The 25,404-nt window shown below is 30.9% G+C and overlaps 3 protein-coding genes across 5 annotated transcripts; 1 reads left to right on the top strand and 2 right to left on the bottom strand.

Moving 5' to 3' along the window:
* Positions 1 to 267: 267 nt before the first annotated feature.
* Positions 268 to 2,699, bottom strand: LOC124499138 (rabenosyn-5-like). The gene is given in 5 exon segments (XM_075731257.1): positions 268 to 659; positions 661 to 907; positions 1,011 to 1,097; positions 1,168 to 2,288; positions 2,349 to 2,699. Coding segments are annotated over 5 exon segments (1,929 nt in total). The 5' UTR covers positions 2,448 to 2,699; the 3' UTR covers positions 268 to 284.
* A 126-nt stretch (positions 2,700 to 2,825) lies between these two features.
* On the bottom strand, positions 2,826 to 15,039 carry LOC124499136 (uncharacterized). The gene is given in 13 exon segments (XM_075731507.1): positions 2,826 to 4,223; positions 4,283 to 4,760; positions 4,830 to 5,016; positions 5,087 to 5,336; positions 5,407 to 8,334; positions 8,336 to 9,103; positions 9,176 to 9,454; positions 9,521 to 9,688; positions 9,766 to 9,933; positions 10,012 to 10,233; positions 10,396 to 10,548; positions 10,657 to 12,556; positions 13,970 to 15,039. Coding segments are annotated over 12 exon segments (6,858 nt in total). The 5' UTR covers positions 11,860 to 12,556; positions 13,970 to 15,039; the 3' UTR covers positions 2,826 to 4,169.
* Positions 15,040 to 22,019: 6,980 nt separating this feature from the next.
* Positions 22,020 to 24,942, top strand: mRRF2 (mitochondrial ribosome recycling factor 2). Of its 3 annotated transcripts, none has more exons than XM_075731594.1 (3): positions 22,158 to 22,238; positions 22,292 to 23,719; positions 23,784 to 24,942. In XM_075731594.1, the coding sequence occupies exons 1-3, from the start codon at positions 22,233 to 22,235 to the stop codon at positions 24,633 to 24,635; spliced, it is 2,286 nt and encodes a 761-aa protein (XP_075587709.1). In that variant the 5' UTR covers positions 22,158 to 22,232; the 3' UTR covers positions 24,636 to 24,942. The 3 variants fall into 3 exon arrangements, with proteins under 3 accessions (XP_046919422.2, XP_075587709.1, XP_075587710.1); XM_075731595.1 differs by having other exon boundaries at positions 22,198 to 22,238; positions 22,285 to 23,719; XM_047063466.2 differs by having other exon boundaries at positions 22,020 to 23,719.
* The last annotated feature ends 462 nt before the right edge of the window (positions 24,943 to 25,404 follow it).

Genomic DNA, 25,404 nt, shown 5'->3' with positions numbered 1-25,404 from the left:
TTTTTTTTTTTTTGGTTCGAGCCAATAATAAAAAAAAACAGTATATATTTAGCTCCTCCCAGGTTTTTTTTCTATCTTCAATGAAAAAAAACAACAACAACATCCACTTCGTTGTTTTTTACAATTAACATTCTTTTTTCAAGAATTACAACATCCAAGTGATAAAAAAAAAACTTTTTTCCATTAGAAACAATTATTGCACGTGTTATTTTATTTTTTTTTTTGAATTTATCACAAAAATTAATGTTTTACATTTGTTTTCATTTATTAAAAAAAAAAAAATTTCAATCATCATCTTCATCACCGAATGGATTCAACATTGATGATGTCGATGGTGGCAATACTTGCGACGTTGATTTTTCATTATTCGTGTACAATATTGATTCATGTGATTGTTGTTGTTGTTGTTGTTGAGCGAAAAAATATTCAATTTCCAATTCTTTAAGATTAGATTCCAATAGACGCATCTCTTCATAACGATGATCTTGTTTTGCTTGTTCAATATATGATTGTATTATGGCCATTTGTTGTACAATTGGATCTTCATTATTATCAATAATATTGATGTTATTTAAACCATTTCCATTGATGGTCATTGTCTGTGGACAGAATCCATCATCACCAAATATGATGGTTTTTTTTCCAACAACATTTTCAATCTTGATGTTTTTGTTTAAATTGTTCCTGTTCAAATAGGGCCATCTGTTTTTCCCATTGAATTCTTCTTTGAATCAATTCAGCATGTGATTGTTTTAATCGTTCATAATGTTCAACATCTGGTAATTCATTCAATGCTAATAGATTATCACGTAGATATAATATTGTTGAACGACGAATCAATGTTTGTATGGATAGTTGTCGTTGCGAAGGCAATGTTTTCGATACATCATATGTTTCAATTTTACGACTGTCAATGAAAAAAAAAAAATGATCATCATCAGAATTTTAAATCACAAAGCAACATTGCCATCTATCGGTGGCAAAAAAAACCCAAACAAATAGCACCTTACCTAATATGATCAGTTTCTTCACCTAATCGTGTGAGTTTATTCTTAACTTCGATTGCATCCTGTAGTTGATATGTTGATTCGCCCAAACTAATTAAAATGAAATGAAATGAAATTATCATTTGCATTGTATTTCATATAAACAAATGATGAAACTTACTTAAGAGATTCGGCCATACTATCATAGATTGATAATAATCGATCAAGTTGTTGAACATTATCTCTAAGCTTTGTATAAAGTTCAATTAATGGACATTGATAATGTGAACGTTGTAATTTATCACGTCGTAATATAAGTAAACGATTACAATCAATACAGATACGTATTGATTCGATCTGATTTTCCGGATCCAAATTATTATCATCACCAATTGATTTGGCTAACATTGTACGTAATTTCAATATCGATATTGTTGGTGAAGTAGCATTATTATTAAGATTATTATTATTATTATTATGTGGCAAATTTTGTTGTTTTGAACCATGAAAACCGAATGGTTTTAATAATTCATCAGCAAAATTGAATGTAATAAACACTGAACATTTTGAACACATAACAGCACCACAAAGCCGACAATGATGACGTTTTTTAATGATTATATTGAATCTAATAGCACATGATGGACAAAGTGGAACGGCACGTTCATCTAACCATTCAACAATAGATTGTTCATGACGACGACGATTATCAATATCCATTGGTGATGATAATGATGCATATCCAGCCATTAATCGATCTAATCGTATTAGCAATTTATTCGTTTCAAATACATAACGTTCAATTTGTTTATCACGTATTTGACGATAATCATCCCAATGTGAACGATTTAAACCTAATTTCATTGAATGTTTCCATGAATTAATCGGTGATTTCGAATGCCAACCATTTATAGCCGATAATTTTGGATCTTCTTGTTGTACTTCTGTTGTTGTTGGAGATGATGATGATTTGTTTGTTTGGATAATTTTTTTTACAAAATCTTTAATCTGATCTTTTGAACGATTTATATTAATTTTAGAATTTGATTGTTGTTGTTGTTGTCGTCTTTTTTGATGATTTTGACGATGATCTTGATCAAAATGTGCCATCAATTCAGTAATTGTACGATATTCTTGCATACAATCTGGACAAAGAAGACCTTCAGCTTGTAATGAACCATCACCTAATAGATATTGTTGTTGTTGTTGTTCATTGGGTGTTTCGTTTATAATTGATTGTGATTCTTCAAATGGATTCATCATCGATGCATTTATATTCTGTCCAGTTATCGATGAGGAAATCTAATGATGAAAGAAAAAAAAACATTGAAATTATCGATTCAAATCATATAGAATTCAAACCTTTTTAGATGTAACATGATGATCATCATCATCATCATCTGCAAATGGATCCAATTTCGAATCATAATCATCACCATCTTCATCACCAAATGGATTCATTATGATGAACAGCCAAATGGAAAATAATGATTTTTTTTTGTCAAGTTTTTGCACTATATTTTTGTATTGCGTAAAATTAAAATCAGCATCAGATTAAAATCTTGTCGTTCATCATCATCATCATCATAAATATGTGACCCAATAAAACGATAAATCAGATCATAAAAATCGATTGTTTAAAAATATATATTTCATTCTTGTTTACTCCCATCCATCCATTCATCGATCGATCGATTTGCTCTCAATGTTTTTGTTTTGATTTCAACAATCCAATAGTGGTGCCATCCGGTGGCCGAATTGGTGAAAAAAAAATTTCAAAATTTTTTTTTTTTTTTGATATTTAAACTTGTAGAATCAAATAATTATTTTATTAATTAAGTAATAGGTATTATTTAATAAATTTAAATTTAACGAAATGAAAACAAAAACTGACAAAAGAAACTGAAACAAAACAAAAAAGAAAAAAAATATTGAAAACAACGACAACCATCAAAGAAATAAACGAACGATGGCAATCAAAAAGATTGAAAAATCTGGTTGTTTGGGCAATTTGGTTGTGGTTGGGGATGTGTATATATGATATGAACAAAATGTGTTTGTAGGTGTGTGTGTGTGTGTGTGTAGGTGGGGGTGGGGATGATCTTTGTGTATATAATAATGTTATGTTATTATCATGATAAATGAGTTAATTAATTAATTAATCAATTTTTTTTGTCATGCAATAATAATTATAATAATTAACCAACGACAAATTTTTTCTGTTTGCTTGTTTGTTTGAAAATCAATAAAATTCAAACGGAATGAATGAATGAATGAATGAAATTGGAAAGAGAAAAATTAATTTTTTTTGTTTTGTTTGTACTTTGAATCAGGTGATCATTTGATTTTCTATTTTGTAACAATTTTATTTTTATTCTTGTTGTTGTTGTTGTTGCCATTGTGTATGGATTCATTAATGAACGATCATAATGATGATGACAATGTTTGTGTGTGTGTGTGTGTGTGTATAAATGGGAAAAAAGGTGTGATATTTATTCTGAATAAAATGATGATGCATTAAAATGAAATGGTTAAATAACAACAACAACAACAACAACAACGACAACAACAATCAATTAGTTTGTATACAATAATAATTTTTCTCAAAAAAAAAGAAATAAAAAGCAAGAATAAAATGTAATGATGATGATGATTGATTGATTGATTGATTGAACAGTATATTATGCAATGACTATTTATGTTTGGTGATATATAAATTATTATTCAATTATAAATGGATAAATAATAACGACGATGATTATGATTATGATGATAATATCTATATAGTACAAATAACACTGCAGAAATAATGATGACAAACAAACACACACACACACACACACACACAGACACACTCAATTAGAATATAAACAGCAAACAAACGGAAACAATCACAAACACAAATACACAAACACACACACACACGTATAATATATATGAGATTAGAATAAAAGTAAAACATTGAATATGATAAAATGGAAATGTGTGTTGAAGAGAGAATGAAAGAGAGAAAGAAATTCATTTAATGATCCGGTTATTTTGCATGGGTATTTTGTGTGTGTGTGTGTTTGATGATTGATTGATGGCCAATAAATGATGGTAAATAAAATGGCAGCCATAATTGTGATGTTTAGCCATTTTTTTTTTGCTTATTTTCATTGTTAATGATGATGATGATGATGATTAGAAAAAATTGGAAAAGAAACTTGCAGCACCAGAAGCTGCTTGTTGTGCCGCCTATAACGATAAATAAATCATGAGTTTATTTTTAAAATATGATAAAATATAAAACTTACACTTGGTTGTGATGGTTTTTGTTGTTGTTGTTGTTGCTGCTGCTGCTGTTGAGGTGGTGGTCTTGGTGCTGGTCCACGTGGTGCTTGACCAGCACCTTGTTGCATAGGTCTTGGACCTTGTTGTTGTGGACCTTGTGGCCGTTGTTGTTGTTGTTGTGGACCAGGTTGACGAATTGGTTGCTGTTGTTGTTGTTGTCCAGGCGTTTTTGTCGGTTGTTGTTGTTGTTGTTGTTGAGGACCAGATTGTTTAACACTTTGTTGTTGTGGATGTGATGGTGGATGTGCCTGTGGTGGTTGTTGTTGTTGTCGTGAAGAAAGTGGAACACCTTTAGATTGTTGTTGTTTAGCTGTTTGTTGTTGTTGTTGACTAACAGGATGTGATGATGGACCTTGAGATTGTTTGGAAACTGAAGCGGATACGGCTGTTGTTGTTTGTTGTTGTGCCGTTGTAGCTGCTGCTGTTGCTGATTTTAATTGGCTAAAAATTTATTTATTTTTAAAAATCAATTTTAATGAAAAAAAAACTTTCAATTCACTTATCACTTACTGTTGTAGATCCTGTATTTGTTTATTTAAAGCAAATTTTTCCTCTTCCATTGTTGACATTATCTTTAATATTCTTTCCAATTCTGTTTGAATAATTTTAGCTTCTTCACGACTTTTTCTTAGCTCTTGTTCTAGTTTCTGTTTTTCTTTCTCCAGATCAGTACAACGTTTTCTTAGTTTATCAATTTCTGTCTGCTGTTGTTGAATTTGTTTAGTTTTAGCTTCAACTTCGGCTGCTTGGGCCGTTGCTAGCAGCACCACCACTGCCACCGGCTTGTGCCTGTTTCAATGCTTGTTGTAATTGAATTTCCAATTGATCCACATCTGCCTGTCGTTTTTTCAATGATTGTTCACTTTCAGCCAAAATTCTTTGTTGTTCATCAAGCTTTTTCTGTACAGCATCCAAATCTGTTTGTGATTGTGTTATATTCTGTTGCTGTTGTTGTTGTTGTTGCTGTAATTTCGATTTCATTTGATTTGCATCCTGTTTCAGTACATGTATCTCTTTCTGTAATATTGAAAAAAAAAATTTTAGAAAAAAAACTTGAAAATTTTATATCAAAAATCAAAAACCCTACCTCACGTTGACTAAGTTCATTCACTAATTTTTCCAATTGACTTTGGAATCTTTCACGTTCAACTTCAAAACCTTTTTTCTCATTCTGTGACCGTTCCAATTGTTTACGTAGCTGATCTGCTTCTTGTGTCCATTTTTTATTCTCTGAACGTTGTCTTTCTAATTCAGCACGTAATCGATTCACTTCATCGGTTAATTTTTGTTGCTGCTGTTGTACACCTTGAGCATTGACACCTTGCTGTTTTTGCAGTTGTTGTATCTGATTCTTTAATTCTTCATTCAATTTCTGTATAGCTTCAATCTGTTGTTGATTTTGTTGATTTATTGCTGGTGCACCAGCTGCTGATGCTTGAGCTAATGCTGGTTGTTGTTGTTGTTGTTGTTGATGTTGTTGTTGTTGTTGTTTAGATTCATGTAATTGTTCCTGTAATTTATGTATTGCTGCCAATGATTTTTCCAATTTTTGTTTCAATTCTTTATTCTCTGTTTCACATTGTTTTAATTGTTTTTCTAATTTTATCACTTCTGCTTGTAAACGTTGTATCATTTGTTCTTGTTGTGCCATTTTTTCATTTGTTTGTTGTTGCTGTTGTTGTTGTAATTGTTGAATCGGCATACCTGGCGTTCCAGTTTGTTGTTTTGCTTGTGATGCTTGTTGTATTAATATTGCTGATTGTTCCTGTTGTGATTTGACAACTTTTTCATATACAGCAGACAATTCATCCAGTTCATAACGTAAACGATCACGTTCATCTAGACATTTTTTCATCTCTTGATCAGATTGATCTAATTTTTTCATCATTTTTTTCATTTCATCTTGTAATTGTTGAACTTTTTGCTGTTGTTGTTCGATTATTTTTTGTTGTTGTTGAATCTGTTGTTGTTGTTGTTGTTGCTGCTGCTGCTGCTGAGGTTGTGGTCCTTGCTGCTGTTGTTGAGCTTGTTGTAATGATTTTTCCTTTTCCGTTAACGCTTGTTGCAATTTTTCAATGAATGTATGCAATTCACCAGTATCTTGTTTAAGGCTTTCAATTTCCATTTGTAATCGTTGATTTTCACCATGCGTTTTCTGTAGATCAGTTTCAGCTTTGGTTAAATGTTGTTTAAGTTTTCCAATTTCACCTTGGAATTTTTGCTGTAATTCTTCACGTTGTTGTTGCAATTGTTGTTGTAATTCTTGTTGTGATTTCTGTTTCTCAGCTTGTTGTGCAACAATTGGACCTTGTTGTTGCTGTAGTTGTTGTTGTTTGGAACCAGAAACAGAATCCTGTTTCTGTAGCCGCATTTGCATTTGTTTCAATTCCACAACTAATTGATCACGTTCTTTAGTTATTTTTTGCAATTCAATCTGATTTCTTTCCATTTTATCACGAATCTTTTCAAATTCAATCATTGCTTTTTCAATTTCAGCTTTTTGTTTTTCTTCCGATGTTTTGTTACGTTCTAAACGCATTCTTGATGCATCTAATTCACGTTTCAATGCTTCAACATCTAATTCTTGTTGTTGACGTAATTCTTGTAGCCGTTGCAATTCTGTACGTGCATTTTCATATCGTTCACGTGTTTTTTCCAATTCAACATACAATGCTTTAATTTCCATTGCCTGTGCTTCAAGCTGTTGGCTAGACATTCGTTCCATACGATATCTTTCCACATCAGTCTGTAAACGTTGTGATTCTTTAAAGAAACGTTCTTTTTCCGCTGCACAACGATCAAAATCTATTTTAATCTTTTCAAAACGATCTTTATATTTTTCTAATTCAATACGTGCACGTTCCAATTCTAAATGTGTTTTATCCGATGTATTCTGATATTTAACCACTTGTGATTGTACACGTTCTAATTCAGCCTGTAATGTTTCTTTTTCCATAATTACTCTTTCTTTTTCCGTTTGTACTTTACGCAATTCGGCAATGGATTTTTCCGATTTTTCATACATTTTTTCCAATTCGATATGTAATCGTTGTATTTCTTCCTGAGTTTTTTCATGTGTCGACATTGTTGATGCACGTTGATTATGAATACGTTCTAATTCATGTGCCATACGATCACAATCGGTTTGATATTTATCTTTTTCCATTTGTAATCGCCGTATATCACTTTGTGCTTTTTCATATCGTTCTCGCAATACTTCACAGTCCATTAATGCTTTTTCTAATTCTGTACGTAATTTTTCTTCCGAATCTTTACATTTAATTAATTTTGAATTGGTACGTGCATAAATATCCTGTAAGCCTTCAAATTCTTCTTGTGCACGTTTCTGATCTTCTTTAGCTTTTGTTGCTATTGTTTGTGCTTTTTCCAATTCAATCTGTAATCGTTCCATTTCAGTTTGATTTTGATCCATTTTTGCTTGCATTTTAACAAATTCTGCTTGTGTACGATCAATTTTTTCAAGTAAAACTTCATTTTCTACACGAACAATTTCACGATCTTCTTGTAGTTTTTGCATTTGTAATGACATTTTTTCCATTTTTTCTCTCATGGTTCGAATTTCAGAATCACGTTGTTCATGTTCATGTTTATTTTTATCAATCATTTTCTGTGCTTTTTCATATCGTTCACGAAGCACTTCAACATCGGCTTGATAATTTTCTTTTTCTTTATGTATTTTAGCCATTTGTAGCCGCTGTTGTTCAAGCCGTTCTTTCATACGTTCCAATTCTTGTTGTAACATTTCTTTTTCCTTTTGATAATTACGCATCTGTTGTTGTTGACGTTCAAAACGTTCTTTTGATTTGTCCACCTCCATCATTGCTTGTTCACGTTCCAATTGAAATCGTTGCATTTGTTCACGTTGTTGTTGTATCTGTTGCTGTAGTTGGTCAATTTCAGCTTGATATCTTTCCTTTTCTGGCTGTACTTTACGTAATTCTGTTTGAATTTTTTCAAATTTTTCATGTAAATGATCAAAATCTACTTGAACCTTTATCCAAGGCAATCTGTGCTTTTTCCGCTTTCATTTGTTCTTTAACTAATTGCGAATGTAACCTTTCGACTTCTTGACGAGATTTCTCTACGTCCCCCAATGCTGATTCTTTTTCTATCTGTGCACGTGTCACTGTTGATTGTACACGTTCGTATTCTTCTTGTAGATTCTCTTTTTCTGTCAATGCATTCTCTAGCTTTGCTTTCAAACGATATATTTCACCTTGTGATCGTTCTAATTTTTCTTGTTGTTGTTCCAATTCAGCACGTGCACGATCCTGATCCGATTGATTCATACGTAATTCAGCCTGTGCACGGCGTAATTCTTGTTGTGTTTTTTCCAATTTTTCATTCAAACGTTCAATTTCTTCTGCAGATTTTAATGATGTTGAACTAAAATAACCACTTGTTTTCGAACCGGTTGCTAATTCACGTTCACGATCCCATTCACGTGTTTCAGTGAATCGTGATGAATCACGTTCCCAATGTCCGGTTGTTGTACCGGTTGCCGTGCTGGCTGTACCTGGACCACCACCAGTTGGTCCAGTTGTTGCATGTTCTTTCAATCGTTCCAATTGTTCACGACAACGATCATTTTCTAGTATGAAACGTGCATTTTCACTTTTCAAACGATCCATTTCTGTTTGCATACGCCATGATTCTGATTGTAATTTATCTAATTCAGCTTTACATTTACCCAATTCGGATTGTGAATTTTCTAATTTTACTTCAACACGATCTTTTTCCGAAAGACTTTTTTCCAAACGAATCTAGAATTTTTTGAACGTAAAAAAAATAATTCTAAATAAATCGGAAATGAATTCATAAATGTATTAATGTACCTGTAATTTTTCCAAATCATTTTCCACTGAATGAAATTTCATTTTAAATTCAGCAATCTGTCGTTCATGTATATCTCTTTCTTCATTACGTTCTTGTTCGGCACGATCACGTTGTTCTCTTAGATTAGATATCTGTTTATCTTTATCGCTAATAGCATCCTCTAGGCTGGTTAATGCACCTTCCGATGTTGAATGATGTGCTTGGATTGCATTCAATCTTGCACGACAAATATCGATTTGATTGTCTTTTTCTTTCAATAATTCTTCGAGATTTTCAATCTATGAAATAGAAACAAAAATGCCATTGAAACATTTCATTCATTGATTCATTCACAAATCACAAACCTTTCGCTGTAGAACATTTATTTTACGATCTTTAATTTCAATATGATCTCTTAGTTCTTGTATTTCTTGATTCATTTGTTTACGATCCTGTGATGTCATCATTGTTTGATGTGTTTTCTTTTCAATCAATTTATTCTTTTCCTCTAATCGTGAACGTAATTCTTCCACCTATAGAATAAACATATACAGTGGTCATCTGGATAATTGGAAACCAAATCGAAACAAACAAAAAAAAAAACACTTACATCAGCCTGTAGCATACTATAATGTTCTTCTTTAGCAATCAATGATTCTTTCAACACGGCAATATGTCGTTGATAATCTTGATGTTGTTCTTCCAATGTTTTCATTTTGGCACCTAATGCCAATATTTCTTGATCACGTTTCGATAATTCTAATTTCAATTCTTGATTCTTTATAAGTTAAAATGAAAAACACAATGATCAACAATCAATTTGTTCAATTAGATTAAAAAGAAAAAAATCGATTACCTTTAATATTTCTTTTTCTTTTGTTTCAAGTACATTTTCCAAATGTCTAAGTCTTGTTTCAAGCTCAATATTTCTTGTTCGTAATCTTTCATATTCAATACGTTCTTCTTCCATTATTTTTGAACTATAACCTTTTGCTTGCATCATGTCCATTAATTTTTTTATCGATTCATCACGTGCAGCTAATGTTTGTTTCTGTGTCTCAATACGTAATTCCAATTCCTAAGAGAAAAAATAAATTTTTTTTTTTTTTTTTTGAAAAACCAATAGTTAATAACAATTTTGGCCACTAGATTGCTCTGTGTGTATGTGTGTTTTTTTCATTCGAAAAAAATAAACGAGCAAACGAAATCATTAGAAAAAAAAAATTAGAATCAAAATCACCTTGTTCGTTTCACGAAGTAGATAAATTTCTTTGGACATGTGTTCTTTTTCCATATAAATAGCGTCCAAATGTTGTTGTATATCATGATCCGGATTACGCATATTAGCTATCCGTAATTCTTCTTCCAATTGTCGTATCAATGCAGCTTGTTTCTATTAATATACATATATACAAACGAAAATATAATTTAAATTTTCATTATTAATGATTGAAATATTGAAATTTCGAATCATCATGATGATGATGATGATTATATTTACCTGATTTTCTGATCGTAATATTTTAAGCTGATCATTGATCAAGGCATATTTGGCGGCTTCTTCTTTACGTAGGGCACGTTCTTTTTTTAATTCTGGACTCCAAAATGTTTTTATACTATGCATACATGATGCTAATTTTTGTGTTGTTGCTTCTAGCTCTCTTTTAACATGATTATATTGTATTTGTAGATCATTTAATCGTGCTTGTAATTCCATTATAAATTGATCGTTTGTTGCCGATAAACGTCCACTAGTAGGTGGTAGACCAGTACCAGCTGGTCCATAAGGCATAACACCGATTCCAGTTTGACCAACACCAACACCACCACCAATACCATGCATAAGACCACCTGTACGTCCGGTAGTTGGATTCATTAATGGATCTCTACCATAACCAATTGGATCATCTAATAATAATGGATCACGTCCATATGGTGCCGATGGATCATCACGCGAATAAAGGGCACGATCTAATGAACGATCACGTTGGCGTATTGACCGTACTGTATCGACACCAGCCATACGATCAAATGACCGATCACGATAACCAGGTTCACGTTCGATTGAATGATAACTTCGCAATGGTGCTCGTCTACTGTTGGCCATTCCACGATGCATTGCACGACCACCACCTGTACCGCCCATTATACCGTCCATCATACCTGGACTTCCTGGATCATCATAATAGGCAGGAAATCCATGACCATATGCTGATGAGGTACTCAATGATTGTGGTAAATGTTCCGCCGGTAATGTTAATGGAGAATTATTATGTGATCTTGATACACCATATGGAAGACGACCACCACTAGCTGTATTACCGCCCATACCAACACTACTACGATGTCTTGATGTAGGTGACATTAGACCACGTGAACCAAAACCGATGGGCGATCCACGTGCTGATGGTGGTTGTGACATTGAATGATTCATTGCATAGGCAGGTTTTGATGGTGAACCACCAACAGGACCACCAGCACCGAATGGTGCAACATCACCCATTGAACGTCGTAATGAACGGGTACGGGCACCTGTACTGGTCATACCACCCGGGCCAACAACACTTCCGTAACCACCATGTTGTGATATACCACCAACGGGTGGACCGACACCACCTACCGGACCACCAGTTAATGGATCCATCATACTACCGGCTACTTGGCCACCATGTAGGCCAGCCGTTGTTGTACCACCGCCATACATTTTTTTCTATTCAATAATTTTTTGTTTTTCAAAACAAAAACAATTTCTGTGGATTGTATATGTGTAAATCAAAATCAAACGGGCAAACAATTGAATCGATTAAGCATTTGGGAAAAAAATGTGGCTAAAATTTTTTTTCCAGATTTCCATGAATCGATTGACATTGGCAGTTGGAATTTATATGCGTTTGTGTCAAAGATTCTGTGGTAGATATAGTTTGGTGTGTAAATTTAAAAAAAAACAACAACAACAAATGAAAAGTGAATTTGTTGAACTTTTCCGGAAATATTCTGAATATATATTGGCTATTATTTTGAATTAGTAGTCATTGATTGTGTGGTCGTTTGTCATCAATAATAATGGTGATATATAATGTTGATGATGATTAGGATGTGAAAAAATGAAAAAAAAACAAAAAATTCTTGGCAGTGATATGAATGACGAAAAAGCGAGAATGAATTCCACCTTTGTCGAAGAAAAGTAAAATGGAACGAAAATTCTTTTGATATTGTTGTTGTTGTTGTTGTCGTTGTTTTCTCGTTATATTTTTTTTTCTTGGATTGATGTGTGCATCAGACTACACACTGAAACATGAATTAATTGATTGATTTACACTTTCAAACTAATGGAACACACACACACATCCACGTTGCTTATAGTGATGAGACCAGAATTTCCTGTTCTTGTTGTCGATTTACTATTCATTTGTTGAAACCCAATATAATAGTTGTGACGAAAAAAAATTTTCGGAGAAAATTGCCCAGAAAGAAATTGTTCAGGAAAAGTGGAAAAAATTGAAAGACAGAAAACAAAACAAATAAATAAATAATTAGAATCAATTTGTAAAAGGTCAAAAAAAAAAAAAATGGTCATCATCATTATTATTTTAAAAATATTTTTCACTCTCTTGTTTTTGGAATTTGTTTTTTTTTCTCCATTCATTTTGATTGTGTTTGTAACAAAATAATGAAACTTTATGAATTTTTTATATGTTCATCATCAGATCTCAAAGGGCAAGAGATGAAAAAAATTTTTTAAAATTTTTAAAATTAACAATGAAAAACAAAACAAAACAATCCGTCATTTCCGTCCATAACACACACATGTATACGTAACGGAGAGAAAATGTCACTAAGATTGTAGTTGAAAAAAAGTTGAAAAAAAATGATAAATTATTTGATTGATCTTTTTTTGATCGATCGATCTAGCCTATTCTATCTATCTATCTATCTATTTATCGATCGATAGATTGATTGTGATCGATCTAATCAATAATAACATCAGCGACAATGATGATCCATATCTATTCTTGAAAATAGTAGTAATAATTATAATGAAAATAATGATGATAAAAATTCAGAAATCTAGCCTATTGTAATTGTAGTAGTAGTAGCAGTAGTAGTAGCAGTTACACAGTAGACAAAATATATGTATGTTTGAATGATTTCCGTTATTATTATTATTTAACGATATTTTTGGACAGAATTTTTTTTTGTTTTTTGTTTTTTTTATTATTTAAAAATTTACTGGCAAAATAAAACAATTTCAATTTCAATTTAAAATTGTCGAAAAATTTATCAATTTTTTTCATCAATTTCGTTATTTTTAGACCGAATAATATCGTCACACACATACACACACACACACACACAAGGGACCTGTGATTTTTCTTTGATTTTTTTTCACCTGGTTATTTTTAGCTAACGAAATTCTCAGTATTTTTTTTTTTTTTTTTTTGGATCATTCGCCTACACACTGAAACATTGAAATCTATAATTCAGTGGAAAATCATCATCATGATTAAAGGATTCTATATTTATTCTAGCACGTGTGTGTGTGTGTGTGTTTGTCTAGGCTTTTTGAATATTTTTTCGCCTCTTGTTGTTTTTGTTGTTTAAAATAACAACAACAACAATAACAACAATAACAATGAAAATAAAAATTTCAATTCAATTTATGGAGAGAGACAGAGAGAGAGAGAGAGAAAACAAGAAACTTTTTCCATGGAAAAAAAACAACACAAACAAAAACTACAATAACAATGATGATTAAAAAATCTCAATTTTGGGTTGTTGTTGTTGTTGTTGATATATAAATTCAAATATTTTACCTTTTTCTGGTTCATCATCATTATTAGCCAAATTGTTTTCATCATCAAATTAAAATCAAAAAACAAAACAAAAAATCGGTTATTGATGGACCATCGATTTATGATTTTATGTTGATTTATAGTCACTTATTATAATCATTGATATTGATTGATTATACTCCTTCTCCTAAATATTTAATGAATAACAACGACAAGCCACCAGATTCACACAAATGAAAATACACACACACACACACACACACACCACAAGCACAAGCTATAATATTTGTGATATTTGATGATGATGATGATGATGATAAGTATTTAATTTTTGGCTGATTTGTTTGGATTTTTTTTTAAATTTATTTTTCTTGAACACAATTATAATATAATTTTAACCAATGTGAAATGTTGATGTGATTATGATGATGATCTCAATCTGATTGATGAATAAATTGAAATCGTTGTTATCATCGCTAGATCATGTGTCTGTCTGTATGTCTGTGATGTGATGATGTTTTTTTGTTGTTGTCGTTGTTGTTGTTGTTGTTGTTGTTGTTGTTGTTGTTGTTGTTGTTGTAGAAGTTTTGTATCGTTTTTTTCTTGTTTTTTTCCTTTTTTCCATTGAATTAAAGTGATAACATTTAGTGGCAAATTATTAATGATAAAAATGACAATGATGGTGATTTCTATAATGATGATGATTCATAGGTTGAATTATCATCATCATCATTCAACATAATTCACTCAAAAATGATTTACAAAAACAAAAAAACAAAAACAAAAAAAAAACAATGAAACAATGGGAAAAAAATGCTGACCAAATCGAGAAAAAGTTTTTAAGAAATGCATTCAAAGATTGACAGAAAAAAAACACACATTCATATGATAAAGATAAAGAACAAGTAAGGGGAAGAATAAGAGGGAGCAACAGAATAAAAGAAAAACTTAAGTCCGAAAGAAAAACCCAAACCAAACCCAACCGACCGAACCTATGATGATGATGATGAAATATGATGATGAATGCACAAACAAACACACACACACACACACACACACACATACACATAGTGGGTGAGTAAAAAAACCCAAATTTTGTGAACAAACGACCCAATTGGATGTTGAACGATAAAATACCGCTTTTTCAAGAATGTAAAGTAAAGAGGGATTAGGGTGGTAGAGGAGGATTGTGAATAAAATTGAGAAAAACTAAAAAAACAACCAACCACCATAATACACACACTAATAATGTGTGTGTATAATACAATCAAAAAAAAAAAGTTGGGAGCCTCAAAAAAAAAATGAAGTGGCTGAACGAACATCAACATACCACCATCACAATTAGGTTCTGATAACCAAAAATTCTATGATAGTGGTATGTAAGGGGGGTTTCAAATACAGAATGATGAAACAAATTTTCTTTTCAACAAAACCCAAAAAAAAATCGAGAAAGGGGAAATAATAAAAACCTATATTTGTCGCCACCACTACCAGTAATTATTACGATTACCGTACCAATTGGAACTATCCCCATATATATATAGCTCAGACCACTACTAATTCTGATGGCTCCTAGAATGTATTTTTGTGAAAGAAAAAGGAAAAAAAAATATTTACCGTTTCGAACACAATACCCTCACTACCAATTTTATTTTCTAATCTTGAACTATATACACACACACACACAAAGAGGCACACTGTTATGTAATAATTTTCAGTTCAGAAAGAAAAAATTGGGTTATCAGTGCATGCGTTATACAAAAATATCACAATTGAATTGGGTTGTCGGTTGTTTTTAGTTAGGTTAGTTAGTTAGTTGGACGCCAGTCAATGGCCAATAAACATTGTTTGCACTATTTTATCACATTTTTTTTCATTTGATTGCTGCTACTTTTAATTTTGTACCTCTTATCATGGATCCATAATATTCTGATAATGGCGATGGTGATGGTGCTGGTGGTGGTGGTGGTTGTGATGATGATGGCCTGTCCTTGGGATTTTGTCCTGAATTGGATCCAGAAATTTTTTTTTTTGTTCACCATCATCATGGTTATTCCTCATTGATTTCAATGCTACTTCTAACAGCCATCACAAGCATAAGCAACAACAACAACAACAAATATAAATATAGACAACAAAGTTGCAGCAATCAAAAAAATATAGAGGTTCCAAGGACATTTTCAACAAGAAATATATCGGATATCCCGAAAAACATACACATACATACAGGAAAATCTTTATAAAAAAGGGGAGTTGTCATTATTATTGTTATTCATTTTATACATATATATAGCTACTTGAATCATATTCATTCATTCATGCATTTATAAAAAATGAGTAAGGCCGGAAAAAACATGGACCGAAAAGCCGAGAAAATGAAAAAAAAAAATAAAATGAAATCCTAAAAATGAAGTAGAAAAGAATCGAGGTCGTAGGACATGAATATACACAGACACACACACACACACACACACACACTCACACCAAACAATGATATATGTCATATAGAATTGTATATTTCCATTGAAAGCAGATTCTTCACTCGTATGAAAATGAATAACAAGGACATGAAACTATGAGATTGGAACCGACAAGAGAGAAAAAAAGATATGATTCTTATGATGAGATGATGATGAAAACATTATGAATCATGTGCATTTAGAATGAAAATGAAAATCAAAATGAATGAATTTTTATAAATTTTCCTGAAATACCTATTATGCGTATGAGAAAATTTTCGTTTTCTTTTTTCATTATTATACAAATAAATAAACACGGAACAAACAGCGGCCAAGAATTTTCTTCTTTTTTTTCACAGAATTTGGTTCCATTCTTTTTGATTTCGAAATTTCACTGGGAGAAAAAAAAATTGAATGAATCAATTTTAAATTTAAAATACATTTTTTTTGGTTTGATTTATAAATTCATGAAAATCATTTCAACAACAACCATTTGCTACCATCCTCGTCATCATTTTGAATAAATTTTTTTTTCACGAATTTTCCCGGTTATTTTACCACGATGATTGATACAAATCATGATTACATCATCATAGGAAATTGAAATGAATCAGTATTGAGAATGTATCAATGTAGAAATTCTAAACCAACAAACAGAAACAGATACAGAATGGGGAAAAAAATGAAAGACAAAATATTGATGAAATGAAAAGGAAAAAAATTCGTTTATTAATGGTTGATTGCATTATGAATGAGTAGGGTGAGAGAGTAGGAGAATGAAAGAATGTTTTCTCATTACCAGAATTTTTTTTTTTTTTCGTTGGCAGATGATTGTGTTTTCGTTATCCAAATATTACAATCCGATTCGATTCGATTCGATTCGATCCTATCATATATCGGTTGGATGAACAAATTTTGTTTGTTTGTTTGTTTGTTGTTACAACCGTTATAACGGTATTAAATGATTTTATATTATTGATTATGTAATGATGATGATGATGATGATGGAAAAAAAATGGTTACAAAAGTTTCATTTTTCCAGAATTAAAAAAAAATGATATATAAAACTAGTTTAATTGACGAGAATACGCCATCTATAAGAGAAAAATTATCAAATTTTTTTTTTTTGATTCTTGAGAATTAAAATTTTGATAAATGATAATTCTGTGTTTTTTTTTGTTATTTAAGAAGATTATTTATCGCCTGATGGTGGACATGATGTTATTTTTTTTCTCATTTACGATTTATTTTCTTTCATCATCATCATCAGTTCTTTGATTCTTTGATTTCATTTAGAATTTTCTATTAGATCAGATTTCCTATTTACTATTGTTGTTGTTGTATTATATGGTATTTATTTTTGGCCACTATTTTTGTGCCCTATGGGCTCTATGTGCGTGTGTGTGTTTCTAGAATTTGATTAAATTGAATTGAATCGAATCGAATTGAATTCACAGTATAAAAACCAATCATATTGACAGTAGAATCAAAACTTTTGTTGTTGTTGTCGTTGTTGTTGTTGTTGTTGCTGCTGTTTTTTTTTTTGAATCAGTTCCAATGAATCAATTGACAATTTTGACCTAGTTTCTTCTTCTTCTTCTTCTTTTTCTTTTTCTTTTTCTTCTTTTTGGCTGTTTGTTTTATATGTAAATTCTTTTTTTTTCTCAATTTAATTTCAATGATGACAATGATGATCATTTCAATTCAACAGAATAATAATGGTCAATCCAAGTTGATGAAGTTTATTTTTCTTGTTGTTGTTGCTGCTGTTGTTGTTGTTATTGTTGTTGTTGTTGTTGTTGTTATTGTCCACTTCTATACATAAATCAAGATGCTAATGCTAATTACAATCGTAAAGAAAAGAAAACAAAATCCAGAACACATACAATCAAACAAAAAGCTCCAATGGTCCAGTATTTAGAGATATTTCCATTGCCAAATCGATAACCATTTTCAGCAAGCAAAAACAAAAGAGCTGCACACGTTTTTGTTGTTCATAGGAAAAACGAAAAAAAAAAAAAAATTTTCCTTGATACTAATCAGATTTGGAAAAAAAAATTTCTTTTGCCATTTCTTTTCCGACATTTTCAAGATTTCGTGCGTGGGTGTTTGGTAATAATAATCAATGAGAGAGAGAGAGAAAAAAAAATGGAAAACACACAAACACACACATTCACATTATTATTATTATCATCATCATCATCATCATTATAATAACTTGTTTGAATAAATTTTTCCAGAAAGAATCCAAAGAAAAAATTAATAACCCACAAAATGATGATGATGATGATAATGGCTCTTGTGGTAATGATGATGATGATGGTGATTTTGGTAGCAGTGGTGATGATGATGGTGGTAATAATAGTGTAGGGTCGCCACTAATTCCGGTGTTTTGTCTTATTTCTTCAATTCATCATTATAGAGCATAATTTATATATTTTTTTTGATCAATTTTTTTTTCGTTTAAAGTTTCTTTCTTTCTTTTTTTTTAAAAAAAAACTTTGAGCCATTATCATCATTATGATTATTCTAATTAGATCTGTACATAATAATAAAGAAATATAAAACCCAATTTAGTCGTACGGTATCACCATCACCACCACCACCACCAAACCCGTCCGCATGGATAATGATAATTAGTGGGTGTGTGCGTGTGTGTGTGTGTGTGGTATTGAGATACGAAAAAATACCAGAACCAGAATAAATTCTGTTTGAAAAAAAGTTGATCGACTGCCGAGCAAAAAAAAAAAAGAATTGACATGATAATTATTATACTATTATTAATTAGCGAAATGGAAATTCATCAATTTACAATGGAATGAATAGAATTTGTCAAGTTTTTTTTTACATTCTTCTTCTCTGTCCTGGTTTTGGAAATGGAATCGATGAATTTTTTTTAAATCACAAAAAAAATTGTTTTTGTTTTTTGTTTTTGTCATCGTTTTTCTCTTCAAATTGATTATATAATTGATTTAATCCAATCATTATATATTTGTAGTTTGTTTTGGTCATTGTGATTGAAAAATTCTGTTTTCGAATTCAAATTCAGTTGAAATCAATTTAATCAGATTAAAAAAAAACGATAGAAATGAAAGCTACACACCTACTACCCACCGACAATAGATACGCCCAATACATCATCATCATAAAAATTAATGATGTGTAGCCAACACCCAACAAACACCGAGAGCGAGAGAGAGAGAGAGAGAGAGAGAGAGAGAGAGAGAGAGAGAGAGAGAGAGAGAGAGAGAGAGAGAGAGAGAGAGAGAGAGAGAGAGAGAGAGAGAGAGAGAGAGAGAATTTCGATTGCCAATTGAAAATTTTATTTCGTTATTGTTCTTTTCATTCATATTTAAATTCTATTGAATTTTTTTTTGTTTTTTGTTTTGTTTTGCTATTCAAAAGTTTGACTTTAAATTAATTCTCATCGTCATGATGATGATGATGATGATGAGGATGACGAATTTTTTTTCTGGAATTTGGATTCAACTTGATCAAAAAAAAAAGAGTAGCAGCGAACAAAAAAAACTAATTTAAATATTCATTGCTTTTTTTTACGTTAATACTTATTATTATTATTGTATATTGACATTAATATTGCCAATCATCAATCTTTATTGTCCATTATATGGATTTTTTTTCGCGTACTTTGAAGCAAAAAAAAAAATACATTATTATTATCATCATAGCAATTTTGATCAATTGGCTATACCAATATACCATATACACGATTGTGTCGATTATTGATTTAGGTCGAACCGGTCGATCAATGCTTTCGGGCATTTTTTTTTTTTCATTTCATTTCGTTCATTCATTCGTTTGTTTGTTTGTTTGTTTGTTACTTGCCATTTCGTTTACCACTTTTATTTTTTTACTTCAATGATTATGATGTATTCTGGTGATGATGATGATGATAATGATGGTTTGTCAACCAGTGGAAAAAAAACTCAAACCCAAACCCAAACACACATACAATGAGATCTAATCAAGAATTTTCTATTTGGGAAAAAAAACATTCAGTGATTTTCAACCGTTTATCCTTGCAAAACTTTATTCAAACTGATTAATAGTTGAATACCACGGATTCTTCTACAATCAAACAATGACAACAACAACAACAACAACAACAAAAAAATAGTCATAATCGAGATTCGTGTAGATTTTCAATTTTCATCATGATCATCATGATCCATGTCATTAAATTTTTCAAATTTTCAACTGAAAAAATCCTTGGAATTTTTGTAATTTTTTTTATACTTGCTCTCTTCTTTCAAAACCCCAAAAACATTTATCGATTAAAAAAAAATTCTATTCTATTCTATTCGATTCTATTCTATTCTGGGTTAAAATACATGATGGCGTCATTACATATAATGTTTTTTTTTGCACAAAAACGATTGTTTGATATTCATCGATCGATCAGTGTGAATGGGGATGCCAAAAAAAAAAAAAAAAAATGAAAGAAAGAAAGAAAGAAAGAGGCAAAGAAATTTTCTGAAAATTTTTTGGCATAAAAACATACTCACTGAAAGTGTTAATGTACATTATTATTTGGTAAATGAAAATCATCTGGCTTCAATGTATTTTATACATGTGTTTTCATTGAAATTCATTCAATCACGTTCTATTGGAAAAGTGAATCAAAAAAACTTTTATATTTCGCAATCATTATCCAACAACAAACAGCAAAAATGTTTTGATAACACACTAGGTGTTGCCGTGTAAAGATAATCAAACGATAAAGATGAAATAAAAGATAGAAAGTGAAAAATTTTCAAAAAAAAAAAAATATCAGTTTTTGATCAGATTATTATTGAATGTGAGTGAGTGTTAGAGAGAGAACAAAATAAAAAAAAAGTAAACTTTGTAATCAAAACATAGAATCCATACACACACACACACACACACACACACTGACACTGGTCAATGGGCATTTTTGTTGATTAATAATGGACAAAAAACAAAAAAAAAGTTTTCCTTTCAACACACACACACACACACCCGGTGTCTAGGTATGTTTTTGTTTCTGTTGTGATAAATAGAGTTTTGATCGATAATGAAAGTTTCAATTTCCAAAAAAAAAATTGTCATTTATAAGAACAATGACAATCAATGATCAAAAAAAAAAAAAAAAAAAATAAATAAATCCAATGAGCAGGTGGTAAATGATGAAAATTTTTCCATTTTCTTTTCTTTTTCATTTTTTTTTTTTTTTGGTTTGTATGTTGTTTTTTTTTCGTCTTGAAATTCTAATCATTATATACATTGTTGTCTTTGTGTTCACAATTTGATCGATTCTTTTTTCTTTTTTTTTTTTGTTTTTCCCGTTGATGACAAGTGTCCTGGCCCTGGAAAATGAAATTATATTTTCTTTATTTTTATTCTTGTTCTAGTTGTCGTAAAAACCAATTTCGATTTTTTTTTTGCCCATTCGTTCGTTCGCATGCCTAGTGTGTGTGTGTGTGTGTTTAATGTCTTTGTTCAAGCTTTCTATATAAATAATTTTATAGATTGATGATTCGATGATTTTGAATCTAACTTTTGATTTTGGGAATTTTTTTTTGCAAAAACACGTTTATAACGCCATCTAGCGTGAGCTGATCGAATAAATTCTAGTAAACATATGATTGTTTTTTTTTATTAGTGGAATTATTTGATTTTCGATTTTTTTTTTAAATTTTTAATCGTAAAAATGTTGCCATCGATTTTTGTGATAAAAAAATCATCATCATTGATATTTGATCCACGATGGAAAATGGTCATTCGCCATTTATCATCCGAAACGACTAAACGAATTCGAAATATTGGTCTTGTGGCACATATTGATGCAGGTAAAACAACAACAACCGAACGAATGCTTTATTATTCCGGTTCAAGTTCACAGATTGGTGAAGTACATCATGGTGATACAGTCATGGATTATATGGATCAGGAACGTGAACGTGGTATAACCATAACAATGGCTGCAGCAACAATTCAATGGTTAAAACATCATATCAATATTATCGATACACCTGGTCATGTTGATTTTACATTCGAAGTTGAACGATCATTATCCGTATTAGATGGTGCTGTAGTTGTTCTAGATTCAGCAGCCGGTGTACAAGCACAAACGATAAAAATATGGCGTCAAGTACAACGATTTCATATACCCGGTTTATTCTATGCAAATAAAATGGATAAATCAAATGCATCATTAGATCGATGTTTACAAAGTTTAAAACAAAAACTTCATATTGAACCATTATTACTTCAATTGCCTGTACAAAAACAAGGCATATTAACCGGTATAATTGATTTAATTAATGGAAATTATCTACAATGGCCATTAGATCATTATGATCGTTTAGACTTGGATCACAACTCCGCACAAATCCAAAGACATTGTCTTTTATCTAATGAGCTTTCAACGAAATGTTTAACTCTGGATGAACATCAAAAATATCGTGATGAAATGTATCGTGAACGTGAATGTCTGATATCAAAATTAAGTGATTTTGATGAAACATTAGCCGATCATGTACTTTCATTGGATCAAATTCATCGTATTAATCCTATTGAATTAATGAAATCTATACGTAAATCGTGCCTAAAACGACAACTATTTCCATTATTGATTGGTAGTTCTTATCGTAATATTGGTATACAGCCATTATTGGATGCAATCTGTGATTATCTACCTGAACCAATGGAAACACGTACAAATCAAATTCTTCATGAACATTATACAAGAAATCATACAAAACCAACATCCACAACGAATCTTTGTGCATTAGCATTTAAAATTCATTATCATCAACGATTAGGTCTATTAACCTATCTTCGTATATATTCTGGTTCATTAACACCCGGTATGAATGTTTATAATCTAAATCGACAATCAATGGAAAAAATTACAAAAATTTATCGTCCATTTGCTGATCATTTTCGTGAAATTACTGCCACCACTGTTACTTCAAATCATTATCATCAAAATCCGAAAACAATTCGAGAATCAATATCAAATAATATGATCACTATTGGTGATATTATTGCCGTATCTGGTTTATCCAATACCATTACTGGTGATACATTGATACATACAATGCATGAAAATGATCATGATATCAATAATGAAATACCAATGTTGGCCGGTATTGAAATACCTGAACCAGTTTATTATTGTTCATTAGAATGTCCAAGTGTTTCGAAATTCAAACAATTAGAGCTAGCATTAGATCATTTACAACGTGAAGATCCATCATTACATGTTAATCATGATCAAAATACACAGCAATTGATCATCAAAGGAATGGGTGAATTACATATTGAGGTAATAATTACAAAAAATCTTAATGGTTTTCCGTTTATAATGATTTAATTTTTTTTTCATTTAGATCATAAAAGATCGTATAAAACGTGAATATGGTATACAGGTGGAAACTGGTCCATTACAAGTATCCTATAGAGAAACAATAACAAAAAATCATCGTGAAACAATGGAACAAACAAAAATAATTGGTGGCCATTCAAATCAGATGAAAATTAGCTGTGAAGTTCGATCGAAATTAAGTTCACTTGATAATAAACACAATGTATTATTATTATCAGAAAATATTGATCAAAATGAAAATGATTTGAATCATATGGAAAATATAAAACGAAAAGCTGAAACCATAGTGAAAATTGTTAATTCAAAAGATCATAATCTTTCTAGTCAGATACGACCATGGCAATTGAAAGCAATTTATTCCGGTGTATCCAAAGCAATGGAATATGGGCCATTATTTTCATTTCCAGTTGTAGATGTACAGATTTTGTTGCATGAATTTGAAATCAATTCATCATCACCATTATTGTCACCATTCATTACAAATGTAACTAGTCATTGTATTCTTGAAGCATTACGACAATCAAAACCGATTCTAATGGAACCAATTATGCTTGTTGAAATCATAACACCAGAACAATTTATTGGTCCTATTATTTCCGATCTAACTATACGTCGTAGTCGATTAATGGCAGCTGATAATAACCAACAGCAACAACAACAATCATCAGAAACCGAACAGATTGAAGAAAGACATATATTAGCACAAGTACCACTAGCAGAATTATTTAACTATTCAACAACATTACGTACAATAACATCCGGTATGGCTACATTTGATTTACGTTTACATTCATATCGACCATTGGATAGTGAACAAACGGACAATGTGATTAAATTAATAAGTGGTATTGAATGAGGAGACAAAAGAAAAAAAAAACAAATTTGCCAATTATAGATTCAAAATTCATGTGCTTTATGAAAAACCATTTACCATCATCATCACATATCATCATCATATGGATTCTAATTCTCAAATTGAATAAAAACAACAACAATAACAACAACAACAACAAAAAATTAATCTGTCATCGAAGGAATTTGTGTATGTGTATGTAATATATGGCATTTTGTTCTTGAATAAAAAGATTTTTTTGTTGTTGTTGTTTTGTTTTTGCTTGTCAATTTGTTCATTTTTAAATCATAAAAAAAAATTCTTGTTCGGTTAGAGTTGTTGTTGTTGTCGAATGTATATGTAATTTTTTTTTCAATACGCCCAAATTTAATTTATTAGAATGTGGGACGTGTTGAATATGAAGAGAGAGAGAGAGAGAGAGGGGGGTGATTCAAACATAGTGGTGATTATGAATACAAGACAGTAGTTAGTCATCAATAACAAAACCCCAAAAAAAAAAAAAAAAAAAAATGAGAACAAATGTGTGTGAAAATGTATGGCTCAAAAAAATAAATGGATTGGCAATTTGTTGTTCGCCCATATATAATATATATTGACGATGATGTGTCAGTATTTATGTTTGTGTGTGTGTGTGTGTACTCTAATTCACGCCAAAAACTATAACTTAACTATAACCAGCAAATTGAATGTTCAGGCACCATGTTCAACATATATGCTTATTCTTCATCATTCTATGGATGGGATTGAATGCCAACCACACACATATACAATG

This window comes from Dermatophagoides farinae, chromosome 5 (genome assembly GCF_024713945.1).
Source record: "Dermatophagoides farinae isolate YC_2012a chromosome 5, ASM2471394v1, whole genome shotgun sequence".
In the NCBI taxonomy this organism is placed as follows: domain Eukaryota; kingdom Metazoa; phylum Arthropoda; class Arachnida; order Sarcoptiformes; family Pyroglyphidae; genus Dermatophagoides; species Dermatophagoides farinae.
The sequence above is the reverse complement of the archived record's forward strand: the minus strand, read 5'-3'. Positions and strand labels throughout refer to the sequence as shown.

Coding starts and splice junctions, on each gene's coding strand:
- mRRF2 (XM_047063466.2), top strand. CDS start 22,100: ATGTTGCCATCGATTTTTGTGATAAAAAAATCATCATCATTGATATTT. Junction 23,720..23,783: donor TGGGTGAATTACATATTGAG/GTAATAATTACA, acceptor TTTTTCATTTAG/ATCATAAAAGATCGTATAAA.